The sequence below is a fragment of the Tursiops truncatus genome, chromosome 5 (genome assembly GCF_011762595.2).
Source record: "Tursiops truncatus isolate mTurTru1 chromosome 5, mTurTru1.mat.Y, whole genome shotgun sequence".
Taxonomy (NCBI): domain Eukaryota; kingdom Metazoa; phylum Chordata; class Mammalia; order Artiodactyla; family Delphinidae; genus Tursiops; species Tursiops truncatus.
The window spans coordinates 113,135,757-113,150,572 of record NC_047038.1 but is presented as its reverse complement, the minus strand read 5'-3'; the positions used below and the strand labels follow the sequence as shown (position 1 = coordinate 113,150,572).

Sequence of the window (14,816 nt, the reverse complement as noted above, 5' to 3'; positions counted from 1 at the left end):
CTGGAGACTGCCCTGATTGCTTACTCTAGATTTCGCCTGCCTTTTGTTTCCATTTGGAAAGCACATAAAATAAATGGTTCACTTTAAAATTCCTGACAATGACAGAGCAACAAGTTTTATTTCTCTCACCTGTGGAGGAAGTGGCCTCCACCCAGTTTTACTGAATTAGGAGGGAAGTGATTTTTTCAAGTGATAAAAAGAAAGAAAATTCCATGCTCTTCCCAGAGGAGGAGTTCAACAATTGGGAGAATGGCGTGAGACCATATGTTGGTTTGTAAAAGGATATAACTTGTAAAGATGTTTCCTTTGATGCCTGTGATGAATATGGATGTGTTTCCCTTCTAGAGGGTCCTGATTAAATTATTCAATTAAGCCCGGAGCTGGAGGATCTAAATATAGGGAGAGGGTTCAGGCTGTCCTGCCTTGTGGGTGTCAGCTCACCCCTACAGATGTGCGTGTTTGTTGTCATAAATAACACCTGCCAGATCAGTGGAGACGGAGAAATGTTCCAAAAAATGAAATACAGCAGAGTATTTTTCTTTTTTAAATAAAAGGGACAGTTTTTTTCCGCCCTTCGGCCTATTCCATTTTCATTTGTGAATTTGGCATTTGAATTACTGATTTTTTTTTTTTTCTTAACCTGATTCATAGACTTTAGTATCTGTTCTGGTTTCAAGTATAAATCTACCACTTACTAGAATATGATCTTCAAACAGGTACTTAACCTCTGATCCTTAGGTTTATTACTAAAACTGAGAGAATGCTATACATCTTGAAAGATTGCTATAAGAAGTCAATACGATCGTGTTTGTAAAAATGACCAATATAATCCTTGCATAAGGTAATAGCTCAATTAAAATAATTTCATTTGTTAACGATTGAATCATTCCTCACTGGTCGCTTATGGGAATTTACCGCATTTAGCATGCTTTGCAATCAGTAAAATTGCTATACTACGATAACAATGACTCAAAGCAAAGAGTTTTTTCTAAGAGACGACTGTATACTTTTTCCACTTATAGTCTGTACAGTTGAACTTGCACATGTCCCTGCTCTGCAGTTCCCAGTGTTTGAGGAGTAAGCACTTGCAAGCCAAATGAGTCTATACAATTTTTGAGTTGAGGTGACTGCAGATGAGATTTATCAGAGTGAGGCCTTTAGGACCTGGATATCTTGAAAGGCTACCACGTGCTGAAGGACAGCTTTCCATTACAAGCATGAATTCGAGAACAGGGATTCAGGGGGATTAAGGAATGTTATACAACTTCTAGAGAAGTGGTAAGGAGATGTAGCAATAAGGCAAGCTTGTTTGTTGAAGTTGAGGACAGCAAGAAAACTTTTAAGTGTCTCCAGTCTACTTTAACTAAACAAGTAATCGTCTCGTGAAACAAAACAGAACTGACACTTGTTACTCTATAAGGGAAGCTCTGTGACTAAGAAAAATTGACCAGGTGCCCTGTCAGCAGCCAGAATTTGTCAGGATGGAAGGACTTGTGTATGCAGAGCAGAACCAGAAAGAGTTCTTGTCTTGAAGAATTTTCTAACACAACGAACATATATTAAAAAGCATACTTGGTGCAACTGAATGCATAAACTACGGCCCTGTCCTTAGAGACGCATCTAAGTGCGACATCCCTAAACTCCTTGCTTCATTGTCATGAAGGGGATGCTGCTTTTGGTCGAAATGTCACCGCTCACGATGAACTTCCAACTGGTAGGTGGTGAGCTCTTCTTTTTGATTCCTAAGATTCCTACTCACTTAACACTGTTGAGAGACCACATCACGGCAGCCCTTGCCAGCATGTCCCTCAGGTCACACCTGAGAGACTGGTAGACTGGCTGTTAGTGCCTGTGTTTTAAAGGCACCGGTACCTGCGTGACTTCATTATGAAAAATAGCTTTCAAGAGCTGGTCCACTCTTCCACCTTCACCCCCTAGTTTCTCCAGACTTGGAAAATTAACCTTGAAAACAATTTTTTAATGAAAAAGAGGCAAACTAGCTATTCTGTGTCATCAAACTGACATTTGGAAAGTTGGGAAATGTTTGGAAGTAACCGAAACAAGGCTTTATAGTAAGAGGCTCAGGACAGTGAAGTCTGCCTTCTGAATGTTTGTGACGGCAGGACTTTGCTGTAAGACCAGCAGAATTCTGCGATTGCCAGTGGATCTTTTTTTTTTTTGTAAAAAGTATTATTTAAAAAATGTTTTCTAATTTTTTTATTCTTTTTCAAATTCCTTTCCCATTTAGATTATTACAGAATATTGAGCACAGTTCCCTCTGCAATACAGTTAGGTCCTTGTAGGTTATCCATTTTAAACACTGCAGTCTGTACGTCAATCCCAGACTCCCAATCTGTCCCTACCCGCCAGTGGATCTTCGTATCGCTTTCTTGTGTAGGGACTTGGTTTAAATATATTTTCTTTTTCTGAGGATTCAATCAGAGTAGAGTTCCTGTTAGCCCAACTTCTCAGCAAAGAAGTAGGTAGTTTAAAAAGCGCTTTCAAGTCTGTAAAAGAAATGGAGAGAGGTTTTATTCATCCTCACTTTCTTCTTGTTCTAGGATTTTTTTTTTCCCCTTTATTTTGGTTAGTGATGAGCTTTATTTAGCTACATTTGACCCGTTTTAAATTGAGAAATGTTGAGGGAAGGTCCAGGACTAACTGCTAGTTTAAAACAGGAAAAGGAAATGCAGAGGGACTTCACCTGTTTTCTCCTTCAAGACAAGTATCCCAAAGCCAGATGAGTTCCTAATCGCAGTAACCGGGGAATAGAAACATTTGAACAGGTTATTTGTTGAAACGATGTCACAGAATCACAGACCATCGTTACTTTGGGATATTTTCTGAGACTGAAATAGCTGGAGAAAACCCATCTCCGTTTTTATTTTCATTGTGATGGTATTATACTTGTGTAGCAAATTTTAACTCGTTTTTTCCCCTGTTTCCCCTGGTATGTTAACTTTCTGACTCTTTTTGATGTTTTAATTTAGCTAAGCATCTCGGGGGAGGCAAGAGTTCTCATCAGGCCTTGAATCCTATCTGAAATCGGATGTTAGGCTAGATGACACATACCTTTCCACAGAACTAATTAATATTGCCGCCAGTCACTTTATACAACACACCTCTGATGTACTTTACACCTCCATGGCATTCTGGTGAGGTATTTGGTGAAATAATTTAGATACAACTACCGAACTACAGAAATCATATAGTTTGCTTGTGATTTGTCTAAAGCCGCACAGTAGCTCTTCTTTAGGAGCTAGTCTTACTTTTTCTGTTTCTTCACAAGATCATCTGTTTAAGAAGAGCTAGTGGTATAAGTCAGGAAATATGCCTACAGTTTATTTAGTCACTTGGAAATACTTGTTTCCCCCGCAAAATGGATCAGGCATTTTTTTACAGAAAGATAATTTTTGTAAAGTTTTCGTTTTTCTTAAGTAACACATCCAACAGTTACACAGTTCCAAAGCGAAGTTAATCAATACCCCTGCGTTTAGTTCCTTGATTCTTTTGATCTTTATGCCTTGATGTTTTACCATTAGAGTTAAGACAGTAATGAACCAAAGAACAAGAAGTCGGGGGTGGGGGAGAGTTGCTTGCTTCATTGATGGTAGACCATTTATCTCCTTTTTTTTTAAGGTACTAGCAGGGAGTCTTTGATGTTTTTCCCCCCAGTCACTTTTTTGGAGCCTGTATTTCATGCTGATTTTATTGAATCATTTCATTATTCCCTCAGTATTTAAAGGAATCAGTCGTTTTGTCTAGTTCACTGAATTGCGTGCCAGTGCAGGAACTGTAACAGCACTGGTCTGAAGCTGTAGAGGGCGACTGGCCATTGTCTGTCTCCTCTCCTCCTCCTTCTGTTAAAGGTACTTGGTTTGTAGCACTTGGCAACTCCCCCCTCCCGCCTTTTTATTGTGCTTCAGATACAAATTAGAATAATTTCCTTTTAAAACTTTCAGTGGGAATCTGGGATCTGAGGCATGGCAGAGAGTGTATTTTGTTGATATTCACAGAGTTGGATAATTACATGTTTCTTTGCTAGATGAAGATGAAGAAAATGCCGTTGTGCAATTGGCTAATGAGGTTTTATTTCAGTATAGAGCGAGTCTCACAGCAGTTAAAGGTATTTTACAACTTCTTCCTTTTTTCCTTTTAACATTAAGGAATACCACATAAGCTGCAGAATTCAAGAGCCATGTTGAAAGGAGCATTATAAGTATTCTTCTCATTTGGTTCCGGCATTGCTAATAGAAATCCTTCCCGTGGGCGAGACTCCATAGGGAAAGGGCCTGACTTTAGAACCCTGTTTTAAACTGCATTTTGTTTTGTTTTGTTTTTTGGTACGCGGGCATCTCACTGTTGTGGCCTCTCCCGCTGCGGAGCACAGGCTCCGGACGCGCAGGCTCAGCGGCCACGGCTCACGGGCCCAGCCGCTCCGCGGCATGTGGGATCTTCCCGGACCGGGGCACGAACCCGCGTCCCCTGCATCGGCAGGCGGACTCTCAACCACTGCGCCACCAGGGAAGCCCTAAACTGCATTTTTATTACTTCCCAAATCGGGTCACACTGTAAATGCAACCTGATTTATAAGTAGACTTTGTATGTGTCTTGAGTTAATGAATTGAGGTTTTGTTTTTTTGTGTGTAATTTGCAAATATTTGTGTATAGAGGCTTTTAAAAATTTTCAAAATAACAGTTTTTTATTAAAGAATGTTTGAAAAGTTTTAACAAGTAGGGGAGAGAGAGAGAGATTATTACCCTTCCAGACCCAGCCACCGTTACATGCTTTGGTATATTTACATAGTTGTTCATGTTATGTATACCGTTATTTTGGTATATTTACATAGTTGTTCATGCTGTATATACCATTTTACATTCTGCTTAAGGTGTTTTCCCAGTTATTTTTATGAACATAATTTTTTAAGGGTTACATAATATCCCGTTGAGTGGATTATACTACATCTTACTTATTTTCCAACTTTTAGATACTTTTTTTTTCCTTATAATAAAGAATGCTCTAATGAAAATCATTATGCAAAAACTTTTTTACCTTTCCAGTGCAGAGTGTTTCCTTAGAGTAAATTTCTAGAAGTGAAGTTGCCGGAACAAAAATCTCCCTATTTTTTAAGGCTTCAAGGGGGTTCTTTACCAGATGAATGCTTTTGCTTCTCTGTCATTTTGAAATGTTTGTATTTGGAGAAGAGGGAAGGAAATCTCTGTTTGCTGACTCATGTTTTTATTTTGCACTTTAAACTGATAACGCCACTTAGCTTTTGACATAAACTAAAGCAGGAAGTACCAAAAGGGGCAGAAAAAGAATGAGTTGCCTTGCCAAGGCCATAGTGTCATGGACACGTTTGAGTTCCTGATGGGAGGTAGGTTACTTGTTTGACTTGAATATAAAAAAATGCTTAACTCTAGTAGGCAAAAATCAGTCATCAGCCTGTATTTTGTTTCATATGCACATTTATATGCAAGAGTTTGTGATCTTGTCACTTTAAAGTTTTTAGTGGCATCAGACCCCCCAACTGGCCCTGTGGTGTTTGGAGAACATAGGGTTTTTTTTTCATTTTTTGTTCCCTGTGCGGAGAAGCCTTTTGTATTGAGGATATCACCTTAGCTGTCTAAAACATAAATCTAATCACACTGATGCCCTGATTTAAAGCCTTCCATTTGTCCACAGGAAAAGATGTGTGACAGGCCCTTCACAGTCTTGCCCTGCCTTTATCAGCCTTGTATCGTCTACAGCAACCGTGAACCCTAGCATTTCTCTGATGTTGGTGAGAATGAGTAATTTACAAAAGTGGTTTAAAAGTTGAGGCTCTAGAGCCAGACAACATAGGTTCAGTCTGGCCCCACCACTTACAACTGTGCGCATGAAACCTCGGACAAGTTATTTAACTTTTCTATTGTATATTTCACTTTCCTTACCTGTAAAATGAGGAAAATAAGAGTGTTCACTAAAGAGGGTTTGTCACAAAGATTAAACTAGTTAGTAGATATAAAGTGCTTGGAACAGTGTCTATCAAGTAACGATCACTCAGAATATTAGCTCTGTTGTTTTGCAAAATTCTACTCATCCTTTAATGCTTGTCTGATAGTTCTTCTTTGGGAAAACTTCCTGAAATCCCTGGAATTAACTGCTCTCTCCTTTTCTGCTTTTATTCGTTATCGTTTATACCTGTCGTATAGCTTTTGCACACAGTGTTATTGTTGGTTCAGGGTGGGCAAATGCATGGTACATGGGCCGCCTCTTCTATTCCTGCACTCAGGGTTCACCTTGCTACAGTCCTGGCATTCCTTCCTGCTGAGGTCTGCACTTGACCCAAGACTCCGCAGTGCAGTCCTTTAGCTTGGCATGCAGGGGAACCAGTTTGCTTCAAGAGAGTTCACTGTTTACACACTGGCTCTTCAGGATGGAGACATCTTTGCTTCCATCCTCTGTGGATACCGTAGGTACTTAGCAGGCACTCAGTGCAGCTTTGCTGAATGAATGTCACTTTGAGCAGTTAAAGCAAAGGTCTGCAATGGTGGTCCTTAATCTCCCCAACTCCCCACATACTTACCTTCTATAACAAACCCATCAGTGCTAGAGTTTGAAACAGCCCCAGGTGATTTTTTTTTTTTTTTTTAAAGAAGATGTTGGGGGTAGGAGTTTATTAATTAATTTATTTATTTTTGGCTGTGTTGGGGCTTCGTTTCTGTGCGAGGGCTTTCTCTAGTTGTGGCAAGCGGGGGCCACTCTTCATCGCGGCGCGCGGGCCTCTCACTATGGTGGCCTCTCTTGTTGCGGAGCACAGGCTCCAGACGCGCAGGCTCAGTAGTTGTGGCTCACGGACCTAGTTGCTCCGCGGCATGTGGGATCCTCCCAGACCAGGGCTCGAACCCGTGTCCCCTGCATTAGCAGGCAGATTCTCAACCACTGCGCCACCAGGGAAGCCCGCCCCAGGTGATTTTGATATAAACTCACCCCCTCTATTTGAAAACCATTGACCAAAATATAAAAAAGCAGTTTTTGGAGTTGAAGAAAAGGACATACAAAATAAGAAGAAATGTATTCCTTTTATAAATTGTTGCTAGAGGACAAGGAAAAGAAGTTGTCTTTCTTGTTCTTTGGCACAATTAACCTTTAGTTAAAAGTAAATGATCATTTCAGGAGGTACACTCTGACCAAGTGTGGCTTTTGATGGTAGCATAGTTTTATTTTCTCTTTTTCTGTTCAACAAAAATAACGCCAGCTTCAAAGCACTGGTAAAACTCTTTACCTTACAAAAGGAAACAACGGACCCGCTACAGCCTGTTGAATAAGTAAAGCTCCACACTTGGCCTTCTGATTCCTTCAGGGAGCTAAATCATTCATCAAACATTTATTGAGACTCTGATATGTGCCAGCTACAGGGCTAGGTTCCAAAGCTAGGAAGACAGTAAGATAGAATTCCCGAGTCATTTTCCTCTAGTGAAGAAGTAGCTATAGACATGCACAGCTGTATGTCTATACCACAAAGTAGCTATAGACATGCACAGTTTGCTATGATAGCTGTTCATAATTATTATCCCTTTGAGTTCTGAGTATCAGTAATGATTTCCCCCTTTTATTCCTGTTATTGGTAATTTGTGCCTTCTCTTTTATTGATTTATAGGTTTTTTTAGAGGAATATCTGATTTTATTCGTATTTTCAAAGAGCCAACTTTGATTTTATAGGTTTTCTCTCTTGTATATATATATTTAATTTTTGCTCTCATTTCCTTTTACTGTCTTTAGGTTTAATTTGCTGTTCCTTTTTTTTTCTTTTGATAGATACATAGAAAATTAGTTTTCAGGTTTTTTTCTTTTCTAATATATGCATTTAAGACAACCCATTTCCTGCTAAGCATGGATTGAGCTACATCTTACAAGTTTTGATGTGTCATATTTTTATAATCATTCAGTTTAAAATAGTTTCTAATTTCTCCTGTAGTTTCTTTTTTGACCCATGCATTATTTAAAAGTGTCATTATTTTCAATAACAACACTTTTGGCATTTATTCTTAGTTATACTGTGATCAAAGGACATATTCTGTATGGTTTTATTCCTTTGATATGTGTTGAGATTTGCTTAATGGCTCATTATATGGTCAGTTTGGGTAAGCATTCCATGTGTTTTTGAAAGTAGTATATATGTTATAGTTGTTGGGTGCATACACGAATTGAGTCAAGTTTTTAAACATGTTAATCTTCTATATCTGTTGATTTCTGTTTACTTGTTTAGTCATTTACTGTGTTAATCTCCCACTAAGATTGTTAGTCATTTTAATTCTGTCAGTTTCTGCTTTATGTGTTTTAAAACTGTGATTACTTGGATAAAAAATTGGGATTGTGATGTATTTGTGGTGGATCAACTCTTTTAACATTATGAAATGTCCCTCTTTTATCCTTGGTGATGCTTCTTACTTTACAGCTTCTTTTGCCTGATACGATAGCTGTGTGAGCTTTTTTGGTTAGAATATGAATAGTATATTTCTTTCCATATTTTTTTTTCTTTTGGCCAGTCTCTGTCTTTATATTCGACGATATGTGTCTCTTGTAAGTACAGTATAGTTAAGTGGTGTCTCCACCCCTACCCCAGTCTTTTGCTTGGCAGATTTAGTCTCTTGATATTTAAGTAATTCTTGAGACTTTGAGGATTAACTGTGAATCTTACTGTTTTCTATTTTTCCCATCTATTATGTGCTCTTTTTTCCTTTTTCTTAAGTTATTTTGGATTAAACATATTTTAAAAAATAATTCCATATTTTTAACTCCTCTATTACCTTTTTATGGTTTTTAAATTCTTTCAGTTGTTGCTTTATTATGACATGAATTCATAACATATCAACAATACTTTAATGCTTTACCACAACCTGGGTAGACAAGGACCTTAGAAATCTGACTTCATTTACCCCTTCTGCTTTATTTGTTATGCCTTTTAATTCTGTATTCTAAACACCACAAGACATTCCTATAATTGTTCTGTAAAGTCAGTACCCTTTTGGAGCTCTTCGTTCTTTCCTGCAGTTCCTTGCTTTTCCCTTGTGCCTGAAAATTCCTGCTGGAAGCCAGTTCTCTCAGATTTTGTTTGTTGGAGAGCATATTTATTTCACAGTCATTTTGAATGATTTTTCTCCACTAAGTAGGCTAAAGATGTCATTTCACTGTCATCTGGTTTCCATTGTTTCTGTTGAAATGTCAGCTGTCAGCCTTATTGTACTCATTTTGAAAATATTGTGTCTTTTTAAAGACTTTTGTGGTAGGGTTTCAGCAATTATACTGTGATATGACACATTAAAACTTGTGGATACCTTTCCGTCTCTCCTTCTTTGGATTTGTAGGCCTTCATGAATCTGTGGCTAGACATCTGTTGTCACTTTTGGAAAATCTTTGGCCAGTATCTACAAATATTTCCTCTCTCACAGTTTTTCTCTCCTCTTTTTCCATCATCTTGTTCCAGTCTAGTATTAAGATGATTCTATTAAGATGATTCTAGGCTGTGTTTCAGTGTTTGTAAACACTGGTCCATTTCAGTTTTACCCTTGCACACTAGGGCATACCTCTTCAGGGGTCTCAACTGAAAGTCTGGTGTGTTTACCAGGCCCTCAACTCCATTTTTCTTTTTTCTTTTTTTTTCGTCTCCTCAGCACTGTGAGACTACTGAAATCTCTGTTTGGTTCTTTAGCCTCTTTCTGCTTGGCTACTCACAGCACAGGCATTGGCAACTAAACGCCTTGAGAAGAAAAACAATGAAGAGTGTTCAGCTTATTATTTCATTGCTTTCCACATCTCTCCAGCATCTTGGCCCCTCATGTCCTGCGTACTTTGGTTGCTCTTTGATACATTTAAAAACTTGGGGGGTTTTCCCCCTGATTTGTTCATTTGTATTTTATTCAGCTTTTATAGTTACTTTGGGGAGGAGGTTGGTTTGATACCTGCTACTGAATCTTAGCCAGACTTGGTACAAAGTTATCATCTTTAATCTTTTTCACCGTTTGTGTTTTTATCTGGTGAAGAGTAACTAGAAAGTTTAAATGAGACAACTTGACAAAAGTATTTGGTACAGTATGTGTTCACGTGCTTCATTCCTTTCATGTAAATAAAAAGCAAATTTGAAAAAGTAGGGGGTAAATTTCCTACCTTACTTGCCTGATAGCCCATAGGCATAGGCTTGTTTATTGAATAAATACCCTAAAATGTTGCTACATTTACATAGTGTAAATATAACTACCTTTTTTTAAGCGTAAGACATACTTGAGGAACAGCCCAAAATAGATGTTAAGACTATTGCATTTTTATTTTTTCCTTGTGCTTTCAGTTTTTGTTGATTGAGGTGTATTTTGAAATATATATCTTAGAGCCTATAAATGAATCTAAATATAAAACATCACAATATGTGTTGAGAACTTGAACTTTTTTTGCACTAAGGGGTCTGTTGCTTCTATCTCAGAACTCATGTAAACAGTAACATACTCCTTTTTAAAGCTGCATCTCAGTTTATTCATCTGTAAAATGGCAATGATGGTACTACCTAGTTGAAAGAATTATTTAAAGGATTAAATACTGTGTTAGTCTGCTTGGGCTGCCATAACAAAATACCACTGACCGAGTGGCTTAAACAGTAGAAATGTATTTCTCACAGTTCTGGAGGCTAGGAAGTCCAAGATGAAGGCTCCAGCCAGTTTGGTTTCTGGTGAGGGCTCTCTTCCAGGCTTGCAGACAGCTGCCTTCTCTCTATGAAGAAGGCCTTTCCTCAGTGGGTGCACATGTAGGGAGGGAGAGAGAAATCTCTCCCTTCTTCTTATAAGGCCACCGTAGGGAGGGAGAGAGAAATCTCTCCCTTCTTCTTATAAGGCCACCAGTCCAATTAGATCCGGGTCCCATCCTCATGACCTCATTTAATGTTAATTACTTCCTTAGAGGCCCCATCTCCAAATACAGTCACACTGGGAGTGAGGGCTTCAACGTGAGTTTTAGGGGGGGACATAATTCAGCCCATAGCATACTGTAATACATAAAAGTGCTTAGAATAGTATCTGGCCCGTGGTAATTGTTTAATAAATTGTGATTTTGTGCTAGAGATGATTTTAAACATCTTTTTTCTTTTCTAGGTGCTGACTTTGGGTTACTTTTGAAAACACTAGGAATGGTGATTTCTACTTTTCAGGACCTCAGCACGAAGAAGCTAAGGAGAATCCTATGTAAATAAAGTGAAACCTCTTCTGCTCTCCTTTCACATTTGGGGACATCTTTCTTTCTCCATCCACAAGGAGTGTACGTGGTGCCATCATGAACGTGACAAGTTTGTTTTCCTTCACAAGTCCAGCTGTGAAGAGACTGCTTGGGTGGAAACAGGGTGATGAAGAAGAAAAATGGGCAGAGAAAGCTGTTGACGCTTTGGTGAAAAAACTGAAGAAAAAGAAAGGTGCCATGGAGGAACTGGAAAAGGCCTTGAGCTGTCCGGGGCAGCCCAGTAACTGTGTCACCATTCCCCGCTCCCTGGACGGCAGGCTGCAAGTTTCCCACCGGAAGGGGCTGCCTCACGTCATTTACTGCCGTGTGTGGCGCTGGCCCGACCTTCAGAGCCACCATGAACTAAAACCACTGGAATGCTGTGAGTTTCCTTTTGGTTCCAAGCAGAAGGAGGTGTGCATCAATCCCTACCACTATAAGCGAGTAGAAAGCCCTGGTAAGTGAGCCCTTTTATGTTGATGCGTCTAGCAGATTTGTATTGTTTCTCAAAATCATTCCTTTCCATGTTTTTAGTTGTAATTTTCAAATATTAGGGGAAAAGTTACATTTGTCCGCCCTTGAATATGTCATACGTTCTAACAGCATAGTCTCTAGTTAATCTTATTTCTTAGGAGCGGGGCTGTGAAAACTGTTATCCCGGTACTAATACCTCTAACTTGTAATAAATTGTTTTCTTTCTAAATTTATTCTTTATGTTTCCCTTTGGCTCTGTGCATTTCTCTAGGCAAATTTAGCTATGATTTTATTGTGAGGGACAGGAAAGGAAAGAAGCATGGCATTACTGTCTACCTACTTGAGGGCAGTTGCCAGTGACTTGGCAACTTTATCCTTAAAAATAGCAATTTTTATCATCTCCAGTGGAATTTCACTATGGCATATTCCCTGTAGAGGATATGAAGGAATTATGTTCTGCTGTGGAATCATTTGATACTATTACTTTATAAGATATTTCTTAGTTTTTACATATATGACCTTGGCCGGTGGGCAGGGGGAGAAGCACAGTAAAGGATATACTTCAAAATATACTTGGTTTTGCCCTCAAATTAGAGTCCACATTCTAGACAGTTGCATCAATTGGAAAGTGATCAGGCAATCTCAAGACCCTAAGTATCTCATTGTCAGATTGGAACCAATTTTGTTGATGGATTAGTTATTAATAGCTGTTGGTTACCAAGGGTTCCCAAATGAGGCTGTGCATTAGAGTCACGTGGCTCCCCCCCCGGAAATTCTGATTCTGGCCTAGCCTGGTAATCCGTGTTTTTAACAGGTACTCCAGGTGGGGCTGATGGGAGCTGTTGGATTGGTGTTTGGGAACTACTAAGCTAGATCCTGTAATAACATGGCTCTCAAATAAAAGGCATTCTGGTTTCTTACGGAATATTGAAGAAGAGTTTAAGGACTAGGGAATAATATAATAAACATCTTTGTATCCACCACCCAGTTGCCTTCAGTAACTACTGTCCTGAATTTGATGGTTAAGTTTGAAGTTCATCATTCCCATGCGTGCTTTTATACAGCAATTCTGTATGTGTTTGAATCCTTGCCAGTATGTACTGTCAATTTTGTATATTTAAAGGTATTATATAATGATATTGGAGTATCCTTCTACAATTTGCTATATTCATTCAACATCATTGATGTGTGATTTCTATATTACACACTTTAGGATTACCTTGTCAAGGCCTGTGAAAAATCCTCTGGAGATTTTATTGGAATTTCATTGATTTCATTTGGGGAAGGATTGACATAGTTCTCTTCTTGAGCGCAGTATTTTTCTAAATTTATTTAGGTTTTTTTTTTTTTTTTTTTTGCGGTACGCGGGCCTCTGACTGTTGTGGCCTCTCCCGCTGCGGAGCACAGGCTCCAGACACGCAGGCTCAGTGGCCATGGCTCACGGGCCCAGCCACTCCGCGGCATGTGGGATCTTCCCGGAATGGGGCACGAACCCGTGTCCCCTGCATCAGCAGGCGGACTCTCAACCACTGTGCCACCAGGGAAGCCCTATTTAGGTATTTTAAGTTTCTTCCATAAAGTTCTTGCACATCTTTTCTTAGATTTATTTCTAGGTAACTGTTTGGGTTTTATTGTATCCTTTTAAAAGTTACATCTTGTTACAGTTGTTCATGGCTAGGACTGTACTTGCTTTTTTCCAGCGATCTTGCAGAATTCTCCTTGTTCTAATCTAGACATTCTTTACTGCTTGTCACACCCACTGTGATGTAAATTTTAGTGTGTAATATGTACAAACAGGATTGCTTAGGTACTTGGTTTTTAGATCCCCATAGTAACTTTAAGAGGTACACGGGGAAGATTCTAATCCCACTTCACAAATGGTAAAACTGAGGTCCCTATAAATTAAGTAACCTGTGTGTCAGACAGCCAAGGTTCAGTATTGAGAAAACACTGTGGATACATTTTCTCCCGCCACCCCTTCCTCCACTCTGCTCCATTTCATCTTACGCTGCGGCAGCTGGGGACCACCGCACTACAGAGAGTGTTCTTTGAAGATGCGCGCTGTGGCCATGTAATCTTCCTGCTTCCCATTGCTCTTACACACAGCTCTGTGTTCTGGTCTTCACCCACCTCGCCAGCTTCTTTTCCCACCTTCCATGCTTCTTGTGCTTGAGTCATATGGGGACACTCAGTGCACTCTTCCTCTGTACCTCGTTTCTCCTCCCTCTTTGCCTAGTTCACTCTTCTTTATCCTTCAGGCCTAAGCTTAATGGAGGCCGACTTTGCTGAGAAGCCTTTGTTGATACCTCCTCCCCCCGCCCCCCTTACCCCCCTCCCCCCCGCCCCCTCCCCCCGCATGCCTGTCTGTGTTTTCCATAGTAGCAATTTGAATTTCTTCCTGATGTTCTTCACACTTACATTTGCCACTGTTAGTCTTCCTTGCAGGATAGTAAATCAGGCTCCATGATGGCAAGGACCATGTTTATTATTAACATCTCTTCATTTAGTAGTGAGCATGGTTAAATACATTTTTGCTGTTAAATGAAAATACTTCTTTTAGTTTCTCTGTATGGTCTTTTTGTTTGTTTGTTTAGAGATGAGCTTTCAATTTGTTTATGTCCTCCAGCCATCATCTTCCCTTTCGTGTCCATTTCATTGCCGTTACTATCTGACATAGATGGAAAGGATTTTTTAAAAGTTAACGCTGAGGTGATTTTGTTGCTCTTAATAATTTACTTGATAGGGAGGAGGTGGGAAACCAGCTAAAACAGGGCATTCTGAGATTCCACAAGTATCATTCCATCCTCCCCTTTAGCCAGGAATCTGGTGAGCCGTGCACAGACCAGTTCTCAAAAACCGTGAGGCCAATATCTGTTGAATTTGAACATATCAGGATTTTCCTTATATTTTTTATATTGTGAAGTGAAAATATGGTGGGAATGAGAAACTGGACTTCTTCCAGAGACCACCATGAAGCAGCCCCTGCACCTCATGGGGAGAAGCCCCTCTAAATCAAAGTGCAGTGGGGCCTCAGCCCCTCACAATCCCAGAGTTAAGTAGGCATTTTCCCTCTATAATGCAGCATGGAGCACACCTGGTT

The 14,816-nt window shown here is 39.5% G+C and overlaps 1 protein-coding gene across 12 annotated transcripts in view; it reads left to right on the top strand.

The window, feature by feature from the left end:
- SMAD1 (SMAD family member 1) overlaps positions 1 to 14,816 on the top strand; it is a 77,573-nt gene that overhangs the window by 19,399 nt on the left and 43,358 nt on the right. For 10 of the 12 annotated variants that reach the window (XM_019926537.3, XM_033857325.2, XM_073805527.1 and 7 more), the window contains one exon: positions 11,122 to 11,699. In XM_019926537.3, coding sequence (XP_019782096.1) covers positions 11,300 to 11,699 — 400 coding nt within the window. In that variant the 5' untranslated portion in view covers positions 11,122 to 11,299. Of the gene's footprint in view, positions 1 to 950; positions 1,715 to 5,686; positions 5,784 to 11,121; positions 11,700 to 14,816 lie in introns of those variants that run through there. The other 2 variants (XM_019926535.3, XM_019926534.1) reach the window with 2 other exon arrangements.